General features: G+C 57.7%; 1 protein-coding gene across 5 annotated transcripts in view; it reads left to right on the top strand.

Moving 5' to 3' along the window:
• Greb1 (growth regulating estrogen receptor binding 1) overlaps positions 1–12,634 on the top strand; it is a 76,203-nt gene that overhangs the window by 49,701 nt on the left and 13,868 nt on the right. For 4 of the 5 annotated variants that reach the window (XM_087199695.1, XM_087199696.1, XM_087199697.1 and 1 more), the window contains 12 exons: positions 441–569; positions 892–1,020; positions 1,452–1,649; positions 2,440–2,620; positions 3,080–3,275; positions 3,697–3,833; positions 6,538–6,877; positions 7,050–7,165; positions 7,959–8,152; positions 8,457–8,561; positions 8,719–9,269; positions 11,371–11,473. In XM_087199695.1, the coding sequence (XP_087055821.1) occupies positions 441–569; positions 892–1,020; positions 1,452–1,649; positions 2,440–2,620; positions 3,080–3,275; positions 3,697–3,833; positions 6,538–6,877; positions 7,050–7,165; positions 7,959–8,152; positions 8,457–8,561; positions 8,719–9,269; positions 11,371–11,473 (2,379 nt within the window). The remainder of the gene's footprint in view (positions 1–440; positions 570–891; positions 1,021–1,451; positions 1,650–2,439; positions 2,621–3,079; positions 3,276–3,696; positions 3,834–6,537; positions 6,878–7,049; positions 7,166–7,958; positions 8,153–8,456; positions 8,562–8,718; positions 9,270–11,370; positions 11,474–12,634) is intronic. The other variant, XM_087199699.1, reaches the window with a different exon arrangement.

Raw genomic sequence — 12,634 nt, 5'->3', positions numbered from 1 at the left:
CCTCCTGCCCCAGCCTCCAGAGTGCTGGGCTGATGGGTGTGCACTGCCACACCTAGCAAGCTCATCCTTTTTAGCCCTTCAAATTATTCTAACTGTTCAGTGGAACTGGACACTATACACTGCTGATTCCTTCAACAAACAGGGGCTCTTGCTAGCTGTGGTGCTGGGCCTGGGGGAGGGGAGAGAGATCAAGACACGACCTGTGATCAGAGAGCACGTGCCTGACATCCCAGCACTCTGGGAGGCTGAGGCAGGAGGGTTGAAAGTTCGAGCTCATCCTAGGCAATTTAACGAGACCCTGTCTCAAAATAAAAAATTTAAAAAGGTCTGAGGATGTAGCTCTGAGAAAAGGCTCTGGGTTCAAGCCCTGCCTTTGGAAAAAAAAAAAAAACAACAACAACAACAAAAAACAGGCCGATGAGAGCTGCCGCTGTCCCCAGGGAAGTACCAGGCCCGAATCCTGTCTGAGAGCCTCCTCAGCCCTGCTGAGTACCAGAGGGAGGTGCACTGCGAGCTGGTGACAGGCAAGGTGGACTCACTCGGGGCCTTCTTCAGCAGCCTCTGTCCAGGTAGGAGGCGCCCCTGGGGCGGCCCCCGTGTCCCCGTGTCCCGCTGGCCTGCTGGAGCTGCACGGTGCTCGGGCTTCCTGTCTTCAGCACCATCCTCTTACCCTGCCGGCCCTCGGGGCCACCGTCCCGCCTGGGGACCCCGCCGCTCAGCCCAGCTCCTCCACAGTGCCCTCCCTGGACCCCTCGAGCCTCCCCTTTGAGCCTGTGACCTCCTCATCCCTGCCCGGGGACGGGACCATGCCGTAGACGAGACGCTGGTGCAGACACTCCGCTGACTCCAGATGCAGCAAACCCACTTCCGTTTGTTCTCTGTTCCGGGCAGAGGGTGACATCGACATTTTGCTGGACAAATTTCACCAGGAAAATCAAAGCCATATTTCCTCTTCACTCACCTCCACGTCGGTCACTAAAGCAGCGGTCCTGGAGGCTGGCGGGACCCTCGTGTGCACAAGTGAGTGTCAGGGAGGGAGCAGGTGTGCAGGGCTCGCTGGGGCAGCCGTGTGCCTGGCTCGGGCCTGCACCTAGAGCACCTGTTCCATCTGCCGGAGAGCCGGGCCTCCCTGGCCCAGATGCCTTGTGTCCCACTCCTGCTCCCAGGGCAGCACCAGCTCGGCCCCCGGGATCTGATCCAGATGGCGCCCGGGCGCTGGGTGGGTGGGGGGGCGGATTTCTGCTCCTCTAGGCCCCAAGGACCTGTGGCCACTGCTGTCCTCCCGGCCGGTGTCATCCTTCCCGGGCGCTGCACCTCTGTCCTGCAGGCGCGCGCAACTCCTCCTTGCTGAGTGAGGTCGCGGTGTCCTGGTCGCCCAGCACTGGCCCTGTGACCCCGGCCGGCGGGGTCAGTGTGGGTCCCCTGCTCATCGACTGGGCGCCTGGCTGCAGGTGACCACCCCGAGCCACGAGGTGTGCGGCCCTTCCAGCTGGCTGTGGCGCACAAGCTGCTGTCACACGTGTGCTCCATTGCGGACTCCAGCACCCAGAACCTGGACCTGGGCTCCTTTGAGAAGGTGGATTTCCTCATCTGCATCCCACCCTCTGAGGTCGCCTTCCAGCAGACCGTGGGCCGTGTGTGGCACTCAGGTACGGGCATGAGGAGACAGGGAGCTTGGCGAGAACCTCGGATGTCCGCAGCCCACAGCCAGATGTGAGCACCCCCCTTGGAGGTGGAGTAGACAGAGCAAGGTCATTGCTCCTATTTTATTAATTAATTATTTTTTTGAGACAGGGTCTTGCTATGTAGTCCAGGCTGGCCTCGAACTCCTGGCGATGCTCCTGCCTCAGCCTCCGCAGTGCTGGGATGACAGGCGAGCGCCTCCATGCCTGGCTTTGCTCTTATTTTATTGACCGTGAAGCTGGTCTCAGATATGGATTTGCCCAGGGGTTTAGGACCTGATGAGGGGGGAAACGAGACAAACCCTTGCTGCGTCCCTCAGGCCAGGGACCCAGCTGTGTGACCTGGCTTCTACCTGATGTCTGTCCAGGGAGACTGGATTTAAGTGTGGAGCACACAGGCAGCTGGTATCTTAACACTAGGGAGTTGCTCTCTCCAGGCTGGTGGTGCATGCTTGGAATCCCAGTGCTCTGGGAAGCTGAGGCAGCAGGATCTCAATTTGGGCCGACTTAGCAAGACCTTGTGTCTAAATAAAAAATACCAAGGGCTGGGGCCGTAGCTCAGGGGAAGGCCCTGGGTTCAGTTCCCATAGTCTCTCCTCAGTGCTGCGACTCGGACCCGAGATGGCTTTGCGTGGCGGTGGGACCTCTCGCGCCCCTCCGGCTCACCTGCTTTTCGGTCTGTGGGTGCACACAGCCAGGCCGTGCTTGGCGCGGGGTGGGCGGGGCGGGCGGACACCTGGCTCTGTTGCCGTGGCAGGGGTACTGCGGGAGCTGGGCCTGGAGCCCGAGCCCGGGAGCAGGCAGAGGGCGGAGCGGCACGTGCTGAAGCTGGACGCCGAGGCGCATGCCAGGTTCCAGGCGTTTCTCCAGAGCTCCCTCCAGAACCCGCACACGCTCTTCTTGCTCATCCACGACCATGCGCACTGGGACCTCGTGAGGTCAGCCGCTGCCCGCGCGCCTGGGGTGGGGTCCTCGCACCAGGGGCTCAACCCAGCCCCTCCCCTGGAGCACCACCTGGCGCTGGGGCCCACCCTCCCTGACGGGTGACTTTGCTCAATTAAAATGAACATGAGCTGGGCGTGGTGGTGCCACATAGCTGTAACCCTGGCACTCTGGGAGCCTGAGGCAGGAAAATCCCAAGTGCCTGAAGTCCAATGGCACGTTTCTTTTCCTAGTTAGGGGCAGAGCTAGAAGCTTCAATTACAGGGAAACTCGAGGCTCATTCTAAATCCATTTGACTGCTTTCCCCTTTATAAAATCACAAAATGAAGCCCAGTGTGGTGGTGCACACCTGTCACCCTACCACTCGGGAGGCAGAGGCAGGCCAGTCTCAAAAAAAAAAAAATCCCCAAACAGTATTAGTAATTGCATTCATTCTCTCTTCTCTCCCACCTCAGTAGTGCCGTCCACAATCTTTACTCTCAAAGCGACCCATCCGTGGGGCTGGTGGACAGACTGCTTAACTGCAGGGAGGTGAAGGAGGCCCCCAACATTGTGATGCTGCACGTGACATCCTTCCCGTACGCGCTGCAGACCCAGCACACCCTCATCAGCCCCTACAATGAGATCCACTGGCCGGGGCCCTACAGCAACGTGAGTGGGGGACCCTGGGCTTGGGTGAGGGGTTCCAGCTCCTCGGAGCTTTGGTCTCATCCAGGGTTGGATTTTAAAAGCCTTCCCCAGCTCAGGAGTCGCCCTCTGGACTGCAGCTGGGGTGCTCTCTCTGGGGCCGGAGTTCAGGGCCTCAAGCAGCATTTCGGGTGTTGACCTCCTGGTAGAGCCCTTGGGGCTTTGGTGATGTGGACTCCGGGCAGAATGACTCTCCATGTAGCCAGCAGGCTGGGCTGGGTATGCAGGAAGATGAGGCAGGAGTATGGCAGATTCAAGCCCAGCCAGGGCAACTTGGAGACTTAAGAGAGACTGTCTCAAAATAAAAAATTAAAACAGGAAGTAGCTGGCCCTCACCCTGTCCTTCCCTGGAGCCCTGACCCAGCGGCTGGGCTCTCTGTTTCAGGGTGTGGACCTGTACCCTGAAAATAAGAAGTACTTCGGGCTGGCCGAGTTCACTGAGTCCACCCTCTCTGGACACAGCCTTCCCTTGCTCAGATATGACAGCTCCTTTGAGGCCATGGTCACCACGCTGGGAAAAAGGTACCGGTCTCCCTCTGAGTCCTAGAAGTGCTCAGCAGCTTCCAGTGTGGGTGCAGCCTGCCGGGGTCCCGGGATGGGGTCACCTGGGCCTCCCCAGGGAACGTGGCTTCTCTCTTCTGTGTGTGAATCCTGTAGGGGCAGTGATACTTTTCTCATGATGTTGCATCAGAAAATTTTATTTTATTTTTTTGAGGCAGAGTCTCCCTATGTAGCCCAGCCTGGCCTCAAACTCACGGGGATCCTCTTGACTCAGCCTCCTGAGTGCTAGGATCACAGGTGTGCACCCAGCTCAGAAAATTTTAAAGATGAGACCTGGCAGAGGTCTGTTGGGATATTTCTAGAATGTGCATTTGTCACTCATCAGAGGGTAGGGAATGAGAGATAGCTCTAGAAAGGGTTCACGGAAACAAGGCTGATGATCGCAGTGGTTTCATTTTTAATCTCTGAACCCGGTGCTATTATCATTCTCATTTTTTTTTTTGGTACCGGGGATCAAACTCTGGTCCTTCCACTTTCGCAGCAGGCAGCAGAACCACTGAACTAAATCCCCGGCCCCTGTTGTTCTCATTTTGCAAATGAAGAAACTGAGGCTCAGAGATACTGTGTAACTTTCTCAGGTCAAAGGTCTAGGAGGTGCCAGAGCTGAGTGACAACCCACTGTTGGTCTGACTTCACAGCCATTCTTCCTTTCTTCCTTTTTCTTTCTTTTCTCTTTTCTCTCTTTCTTTCTTTCTTTCTTTCTTTCTTTCTGTTTTTCAAGGCAGAGTCTCACTTTGTAGTTCAGGCTGACTTTGAACTTACTATGTAGCTCAGGCTGGCCTCAAACTCACAGAGATCCTCCTGCTTCAGCCTCCTGAGTGCTGGGATTACAGGTGTGTGTCAACACACCTGGTGATTTTTTCTTATTTTTATTAGGCCATGTCTGCAGTGCGTAATGATGGTGTTCATTGTGGGGAGCGGGTGCATGCACATAACACACTGTAATTCTTTTTCTGTTCCCTCCCCTCCCCCTGCTCCCCTTCCCTCCCCTCTCTTCATCTCCTGGTCCCTTCCCTTTTGCAAAAAATCCATCTCCCTGTTTCCTATCATCTTTCTTTTATTTTGCTCTTTATTTATACTTTGGGTTTCTCATGTGAGAAAAATCATGTGGTATTTAAGCTTGAGTGCCTGATTTATTCCACTCAACGTTATGATCTCAAGGTGCACCCATTTTCCCACAATGCCTCAAGTGTATCCTTCTTGATAGCAGTATAGTGCTCCACGGTGTGTACCATATTTCCTTTTTTTGGTACCGGGGATGGAACTCAGGACCTTGCCCTTGTGAGGCAGGCGGTGGAGCCGCTGAGCTGTGTCCCGCCTCTGTACCGCACTTCCTTTATCCACCTCTGCTAATGGACACAGGCTGCTTGCAGGATTGAGCTACTGTGAGCTGTGTGCTGAGAGACCTGGCTTTACAGATGGATGAGGAAGCTGACGGCCGAGAGCTGACCGCCCCGTGCGAGCTGACCGCTGCCTCTCCCCAGCGGGGCTGAGCTCGGCTGTCTCCCCAGCTGTGCGCTGCTTTGCTAGAACACCGTGGCTTTCGGGCCAAAGGGCCCCGGGGTCAAGGGGGTTTGCAGAGCACGACAGGACGGGTTTCTCCGCGGCCCTCAGCGCCCAGGTGCGAGGGCCCTCTAGGCCAGGGGAGCCAGGCGCTTGGGACTGGGATTCCCCAGAACACCCGGGAGGAACAGGCGCTGTCAGTACCGCTGGGTCCTGTGACGTTGAGGACGTGAACCAGGACGACCACACAGCTGAGCGGAGGGGCCCTGAGGCTTTACCTGGGGACCCAGAAGCCAAGGCGCCGCTGTGTGCTGTAGAGGCGGGGTCAGCCTGAGCTTGGGCCTCAGCCGTCCTCAGCGCAGCCCTGCGCTCACCCGACTCTGCGGACGGAGACGCGGGGCCCCGCTGCCCTGGGGCTTGGCTTCCAACTTCACTGAGTCCCACAGTTTCCCTGAGCGGCCCCCACGTCTGGGTGTTTGGTTTTCTGCACTACGGGGATTGAATCCAGGGCTTTTCACTGAGCTGCATCCTCAGCCCTTTCATTTTGTTTATTTTTATTTTGAGACAGGGTCTCGCTAAGGCACTAAATTGCTTAGGATGGACTCAAACTTGAGATCCTCCTGCCTCAGGCTCCCAGAGAGCTGGGATGGCAGGCGTGCACCACCGCCTGGCTTGTTCAAGGTTTTTACCGTGAGCAAATCGTCTCACCTGCCCAGACCCCGCACCCTCCTGTAGATCAGGGCCTCTGTGCACACACGTTAACAGGTGTGTGCTGGGAGCTGGGGCCGGGTTTGAGTCCTGGGTCTGTCACTCACTGCTGTCAGGACTCAGTGTGGGTAATAATACCTCACAGGAATAACGGTTACAGGAACTCACACCTGAAAAGCACGGAAACGTGCCGGACACGTTGAGCGCCTGAGTCGCTGTCCGCTGCCCCCCGAAACTTTCCTTTCTGGCTTCTTCTCCCTCTGCTAAATCAGATCAGGCTGAGCGCGGTGGTGCACGCCGGTCAACCCAGCTCTCTGGGAGCCTGAGGCAGGAGGATCCCATGTTGGAGCCCAGCCTGGGGGACTTGGCAAGAAGACCCGTCCTTGCCCCGGCCGGGACTCGCGAGCTGTGTGTCCTGGGCCCCCGGGTCACGCTGCTGCCCGCCCACCCGCAGGTTCCCACGCCTGCACAGCGCCGTCATCCGCACGCTGGTCCTGGTGCAGCACTACGCGGCCGCGCTGATGGCGGCGCGCGGCCTCCCGCAGATGAAGAACCACACGTCGGTGGAGACGCTGGAGATCACGCAGAACCTCCTGCACGCTCCCCGGCAGTGTCCCCGTGGCCACGGGCTCATGGTGCTGCTGCGTGTGCCCTGCCCGCCGCTGGCCGCAGTGGCCTACGAGCGGCTGGCGCATGTGCGGGCGCGGCTGGCCCTGGAGGAGCACTTCGAGATCATCCTGGGCGACCCGCGCTCCGGCCTCTCCGTGGGCACGCACTTCGTGAAGCAGCTCAAGGTGGCGCAGGGCGCGGGGCCACGGGCTCCAGCCAGGCCAGTACTGTGGAGGCTGAGGCAGGAGAGTTGCACGTTCGAGCCCGGGCGGGCTGGGGAGCCAGGCGTGGTGGCACACACGCCATCACAGCCCTCGGGAGGCTGAGACTCGGGGGGCCTGTCTCTCTCGTCTCTAGATGTGGCAGAAGATCGAGGATGCCGAGTGGAGGCCGCAGACGTACCTGGAGCTGGAGGGCCTGCCCTGCATCCTCATCTTCAGCGGGATGGACCCGCACGGCGAGTCCTTGCCCAGGTGTGGGGGGCGCCCGCGGGGCTGCTGCTGCCTGCCTGTAGGGGGCACCGTTTGCATCCCCAGGGTCAGGTCATGTATTTGTGGCCGGCTTCCAGGGGCAGCGCGGAGCTGTCCTCAGTGCTCGAAGCCACCGCTGGGCTCCTCGAGGAGCTGTGGGCGTGCAGTGGAGTTAGGGTGCAGTGGGTGCCTGTGTTGGGGCCGACCGTTGCAGAACCACGCAGCATGAGCTGGCGTTGCGGTCGCGGTTCCACTGGGACCCAGGTCACCCCCATGTCTGTCTCCAGGCCACTGAGCAGGGCAGATCTCCAGGTCAGTGTGGCCGAGACCCACCTGAGAGCTGTCATAGCCCAGCTCCCACACAGACCCTGGCCCGGAACGACTCAGTGTCAGGCTCACAAGTGTCGATGCGCTTGGATCCCATCTGGCAGATCCAAAAATATCAGAGCTTCACATTCGGGAGGCTGAGGCAGGAGGATCACTTTGAGTTTGAGGCAGCCTGGGCTACATAACGAGACCCGGGAAGAAAAACAGAAAAAAAAAGTCCCAGAGTGAGCACAGTGTCAATTTTAATCCCTTAAACAAAGCTGGGTTCCAGGCCCGCTTGGTCTGACCGGAAAGTTGGTGCCGTTCTGCTTACGTGCGACAGTGTGCACTGCAGCCGGTGTCGGGGGAGCCCGCGGAGCTCCATGCTGCTGGGGCGCAGGCAGCGCTGTCCTGAGGCGAGGGTCAGGGCCGCCCCGAGCACAGGCCCGGAAGGGAAGGAGCCCTGACCCCGTGCCCACCCATCCGCCAGGTCCCTGCGGTACTGTGACCTTCGCCTCATCAACGCCTCCTGCCTGGTGCGCTCGGCCCTGGAGCAGGAGCTCGGCCTGGCCGCCTATTTTGTCCACAGTGAGGTGGCCCCGGAGCAGGTGGCCCAGAGCGAGACCCCAGACAGCGATGGCGAGAAGCCCAGCATCTCCGAGGACGAGGAGGCAGGGACAGAAGGTGAGGGGGCCGCCACCTGGGGCGTGGCCAGGCCGCCTGTGAGTTCAGTTGGGATCTAAGTGTGGTGAACTCAGGATTCCTGGGAAGTGGCAGATGGAAGGGAGGAAGGAGGCAGGCCTGTGATCCCAGCACTTGGGAGGCTGAGGCAGGGGGATCACCCTGAGTTCCAGGAGACCTTATCTCACAAAAATCAAAGCAGGAATGATGGAGGAGCAGGGTGAGAGACATGGGATGGCGCCGGCCCGGCCACGTAAGGTGCGGGGCTGGGAGGGGCTGGTGACGCCGGTGGATTTCCGATTTCCAGCACATTTCGGAGCAGCCTGGCCTTCGGAGAGGCGCAGCCCCATGAAGAGGGAGTGGTCCTGCTCCCACGACTCGGCGTGCTCCTCCCTGTCCTCCCTCGTGTCTGGTGAGGGTCTGCGAGGGACTGGTGGCTGGGCTGTTGTGGGCTGCAGAGGCCGGTGGAGTGCAGGACCCTTGGGAGCTGGGGGCCTGGGTGCGTGCCGGGGGCAGCGGGCTTTGTGCCGAGGGGCCTGGGCTTCCCTGACCCGGGCCTCTCTCCCCAGGCTTGGGCCCCTGCAGCGAGACCGCGGCTCAGCCCCCTGGCCCTGTGCAGGGGGAGCCGGCCAGGTCCTCCCCGCCCACTGGCCCCGTGGAGGAGGCCAGGGCACCCGGGGAGAAGCCACGGTCCAACTGTGCCCCGAGGGCCGGCCAGCGGAGCCTGCAGGTGCCAGCCACCTCGTCCTCGCAGCAGTCCTCCTCCTCCCCGGGCGCGACCTGCTCGGGCGACGTGCTCCTGCAGGCCTCGAAGTGCGCCCTGGCCAAGGCCTGCCGCCAGCCACCCGTCGTCTTCCTGCCCAAGCTGGTGTACGACATGCTCACTGCCACCGACAGCAGTGGCCTGCCCAAGGCCACCTCCCTGCTGCCCGCACCCTCCGTCATGTGGACCAGCTCCTTCCGGCCCCTGCTCAACAAGACCATGACCTCCACTGAGCAGTCACTGTACTACCGACAGTGGACGGTGCCCCGGCCCAGCCACATGGACTATGGCAACCGCGCTGAGGGCCGTGTGGACAGCTTTCATCCCCGCCGGCTGCTGCTCAGTGGGCCCCCGCAGGTGGGTATTGTGCCCATGGCCCAGGCTCTGGGGTTGTCCCGGGGTCACACTAGAGAGGCAGGCTTAAGGGTGACAGTATACAGTTTTCTTAGCCATTTTCCTGTCATTGCTTAAAGGAGGACAGGTTTATTTGGCTCATGGTTTCAGAGGGTTCAGTCCATGGTCGGCTGCTCCAAGGCAGGAACATCGTGGCGGAAGGGCCTGGTGGAGGAGGGCTCTCACCTCATGGCCGCCAGGAAGCAGAGAGAGCAGGGAGGGACTGGGGACAGGAACTCACCCTTCCAGGTCTCCCCCCAGTGACCTCCTCCCAACAGGCCCCACCTCCTACAGCACAGTCAGCCCTGAACTCACCCAGGATGGATCCACTGAGGAGCACAGTGCTCCATGGCCCAGTCACTTTCTGAAACCCAGCTCTGAACACACAAGGTTTTGGGGGGCATCTAGGTCTGAATCATAACACCATGGTTTTTGCCATTCCTGTGGTGGAGTGGGCAGGTGAACTAGGGCAGACTCAGCCTCTGCTCATGGCCAGCTGACTTCCGCTGTCTAACCACCCTTTCCTCCTCTGCCTGGTTGGGGTGGAGGGAGAGATATCCTGTGGGTGCTCGTCACAGTTTCCAGTTAAGATTCTTCCTTCCCACGTGATCACATTTGGTCTTGACAGCAAACCTGTGCAGTCTCCACTGACTCTAACCATTAGAAACAAAGCTTCCAGATGGGAATTGGGGTCCTCCTGCCTCAGCCTCCCAGAGTGCTGGCATTATAGGCATGTGCTACCACACTGGCCGGATAGTATCAATATTTAGGGTTCTTGGCTATTCCATAGGAGAGAAATAGTGTATCACAGTGTCATTAAAAAGATGGGACATAGTTTTACGTGGTCACTGGTTGTTGTTACTTCTTTTTCAATTTTTTTTTTCTATGAGTATCTCTTGTTTGTTTTTTCTTTAGGCAGTTCAACTGTTTTGTTGATTTGTAGACTTTACATAGCATAGATTTTCATCTTTTGTTGATTATATGTATTGTAAATATTTTCTCTGGAGCTTCTCCTGGTTGTATGTCAAATTTTCTGTTTGTTTGTTGGTTGGTTGGTTGGTCTTTGAGACAGGGTCTCACTATGTCATTTAGGGTGGCCTTGAACTCACTATGTAGCCCAAGCTGGGCTTGAATCCGAGGTGATCCTCCTGCCTCAGCCTCCTGGATGCTGGGATTACAGGCATGTGCCACCATGGCTGGGTCATGTTTTCTTTTCTTGTACTGGGAATTGAACTCTGGACCTTGCGTTTTCGAGGCAGACACCGGAACCACTGAGCTAAATCCCCGGCCCCTCATATTTTCATTTTTGAAGTTAGTTGTTTCTGTTTGCAGAGATTTGCTGAGTTCCTGCTCCAGAGCAGGAGTTGGGTTGAGGTACTCGGAAAGTGCAGTGCTGGGTGACCATGTGGTGGTGGTGGGGGCCTTAGGAGCCCTGGGCCCCTCAATCAGCTGTAATCTAAATGAACTAGATGCACAGGGAGAGCACTGGCCGGGTGCCGGGTTGGGGAGCAGGGGCCTCGGGTCCAGGAAGAGAGAAAGATGAAGAGAACAGTTCCTTTCATGGGCTCAGCAGGAGAGAAGCGAGGCTTCACCTGATTGTGTCTTGTGCAGAATTCCTCGAGGATATTGTGTTTCACGTGGCCAGTTCTTTTGTTTTTCAGGGAGCTTTCTTCAGCTTGTGAGAAAGTCCTTTTTAAAACCCGGCTGGTGGCTGGGCGTGGTGGTGCACACCTGTCATCCCAGCACTCTGAGAGGCTGAGGCAGGAGGATTCCAAGTTCCAGCCCAGCCTGGTAACTTAGTGAGTTAGTGAGACACTGTCTCAAAATTAAAAAAAAAAAAAGGCTGGGGCGCAGCCAAGTGTGAAGGCCCTGGTTCCACCCACAGTGCTGCAAAAGCAAACAAAGCAACCACGGCTGGTTCAGGGTGAGTGTGGAGTGAGCTCGGGTGACGGGGTCACCAGGACTGCTGCTCCTGCCGTCCCCTGCCCACGCCCCCTGGCTTCAGGCTTCATCCTCCGAGCCTGACAGGAGCGGGTGGGTGTCCCTCACGACCATGTCTCTGCAGATCGGAAAGACGGGGGCCTACCTGCAGTTCCTCAGCAACCTGTCCAGGATGCTCGTGCGGCTGACGGAGGTGGACGTGTACGACGAGGCAGAGATCAACACTGGTGAGGGTCGGCCCGGGGCCCGGGGCTGGGTCTCTGCTGACTCCATCAGTGTCCCTGCACCTGTTGTTGTGCTGTCACTCTCAGGATGGGATTTTCCTCCGACAGCCCTGCTGGGACTTTCCACTCTCACTCCTTCCTTTCAGTATCTGAGCCAAACCTTAGAGAGCTTTGCAGGGATAAAATTCCTGGTGTTAAACAACTCCCAACAGCTAAATCTTGGAAGCAGCCTACATGTCCATTAGCAGATGAATGGGTAAAGAAAATGTGGTATTTACACACCATGGAGTACCACGCTGCCATAAAGATGGATAAGCTTGGGCCATTTGTAGGAAAATGGATGGATCTTGAGACCATAATGTGAAGTGAAATAAATCACTTATGGTTTCTCTTTTATGAAAACCCCAAAGTATAAACAGTAAAATAAAAGATAGATCATAGGAAAGAAGGAGATAGAGTTTTTTTGCAAAAAGGAAGGGGACCAAGGAATGAGGGAGAAGGGGATGTAAAAAGACTGAAGATGCGCTGGGCACACGCCGGCACCCCACGAGGATGTGCTCATTCTGTGCTGCAAATGCGTAAGAGTAAATTTCACGGAAAGTTTACAACAAAAGCAGGGAGAGGGCAAAGATTGCAGGTCCCCGAGTGATCGGCGAGTGGAGCGCCCTCTCGTGGCCGGGCTGAGCGAGGGGGACATTTGGGGCAAATGAGGAGTAAGCGGAACGCGGGGGCCCCTGGAGCTGGCTGTGGACCTTGAGGTGCAGCCCCCGCTGTGACCGGCTGTGGCCGAGCCGCTGTTCTCGTGAGTTCGAGGGCCCGCACGGCGTCTCAGAGACCCAGTCTGACGAGGACAGAACTCAGGACTCAGGGCTCCGTCTGCTGCAGGGCTGTCGTCTCATTTCCCGGAGAGACCAGTGACAGGGACAGGATTGGAACCCACTTCCGCAAACGTCCAAGCCCATTTTGAAACATCACCACTCCCTCTATTTTGCCTCATAAAATAGTTATTGCCGTTGTGCAGGGGGTTATGGAGATCTGATACGCACAGGAAGTGCTGGGCATCTATGCAGTATACAGTAAGTCTTCATCTCCCTCCTCCTTCTCTCTCTTTTTTATCCAGCAATTTGCTCTGTCCTACATCCCCAGCCCTTTTAAAAATTTTTA

This window comes from Heterocephalus glaber, unplaced genomic scaffold (genome assembly GCF_053883595.1).
Source record: "Heterocephalus glaber isolate CG9 unplaced genomic scaffold, H.glaber_assembly_v1.0 deba00001724, whole genome shotgun sequence".
NCBI classification, from domain to species: Eukaryota; Metazoa; Chordata; class Mammalia; order Rodentia; family Bathyergidae; genus Heterocephalus; species Heterocephalus glaber.
This window is presented reverse-complemented; position numbering and strand designations above follow the sequence as displayed.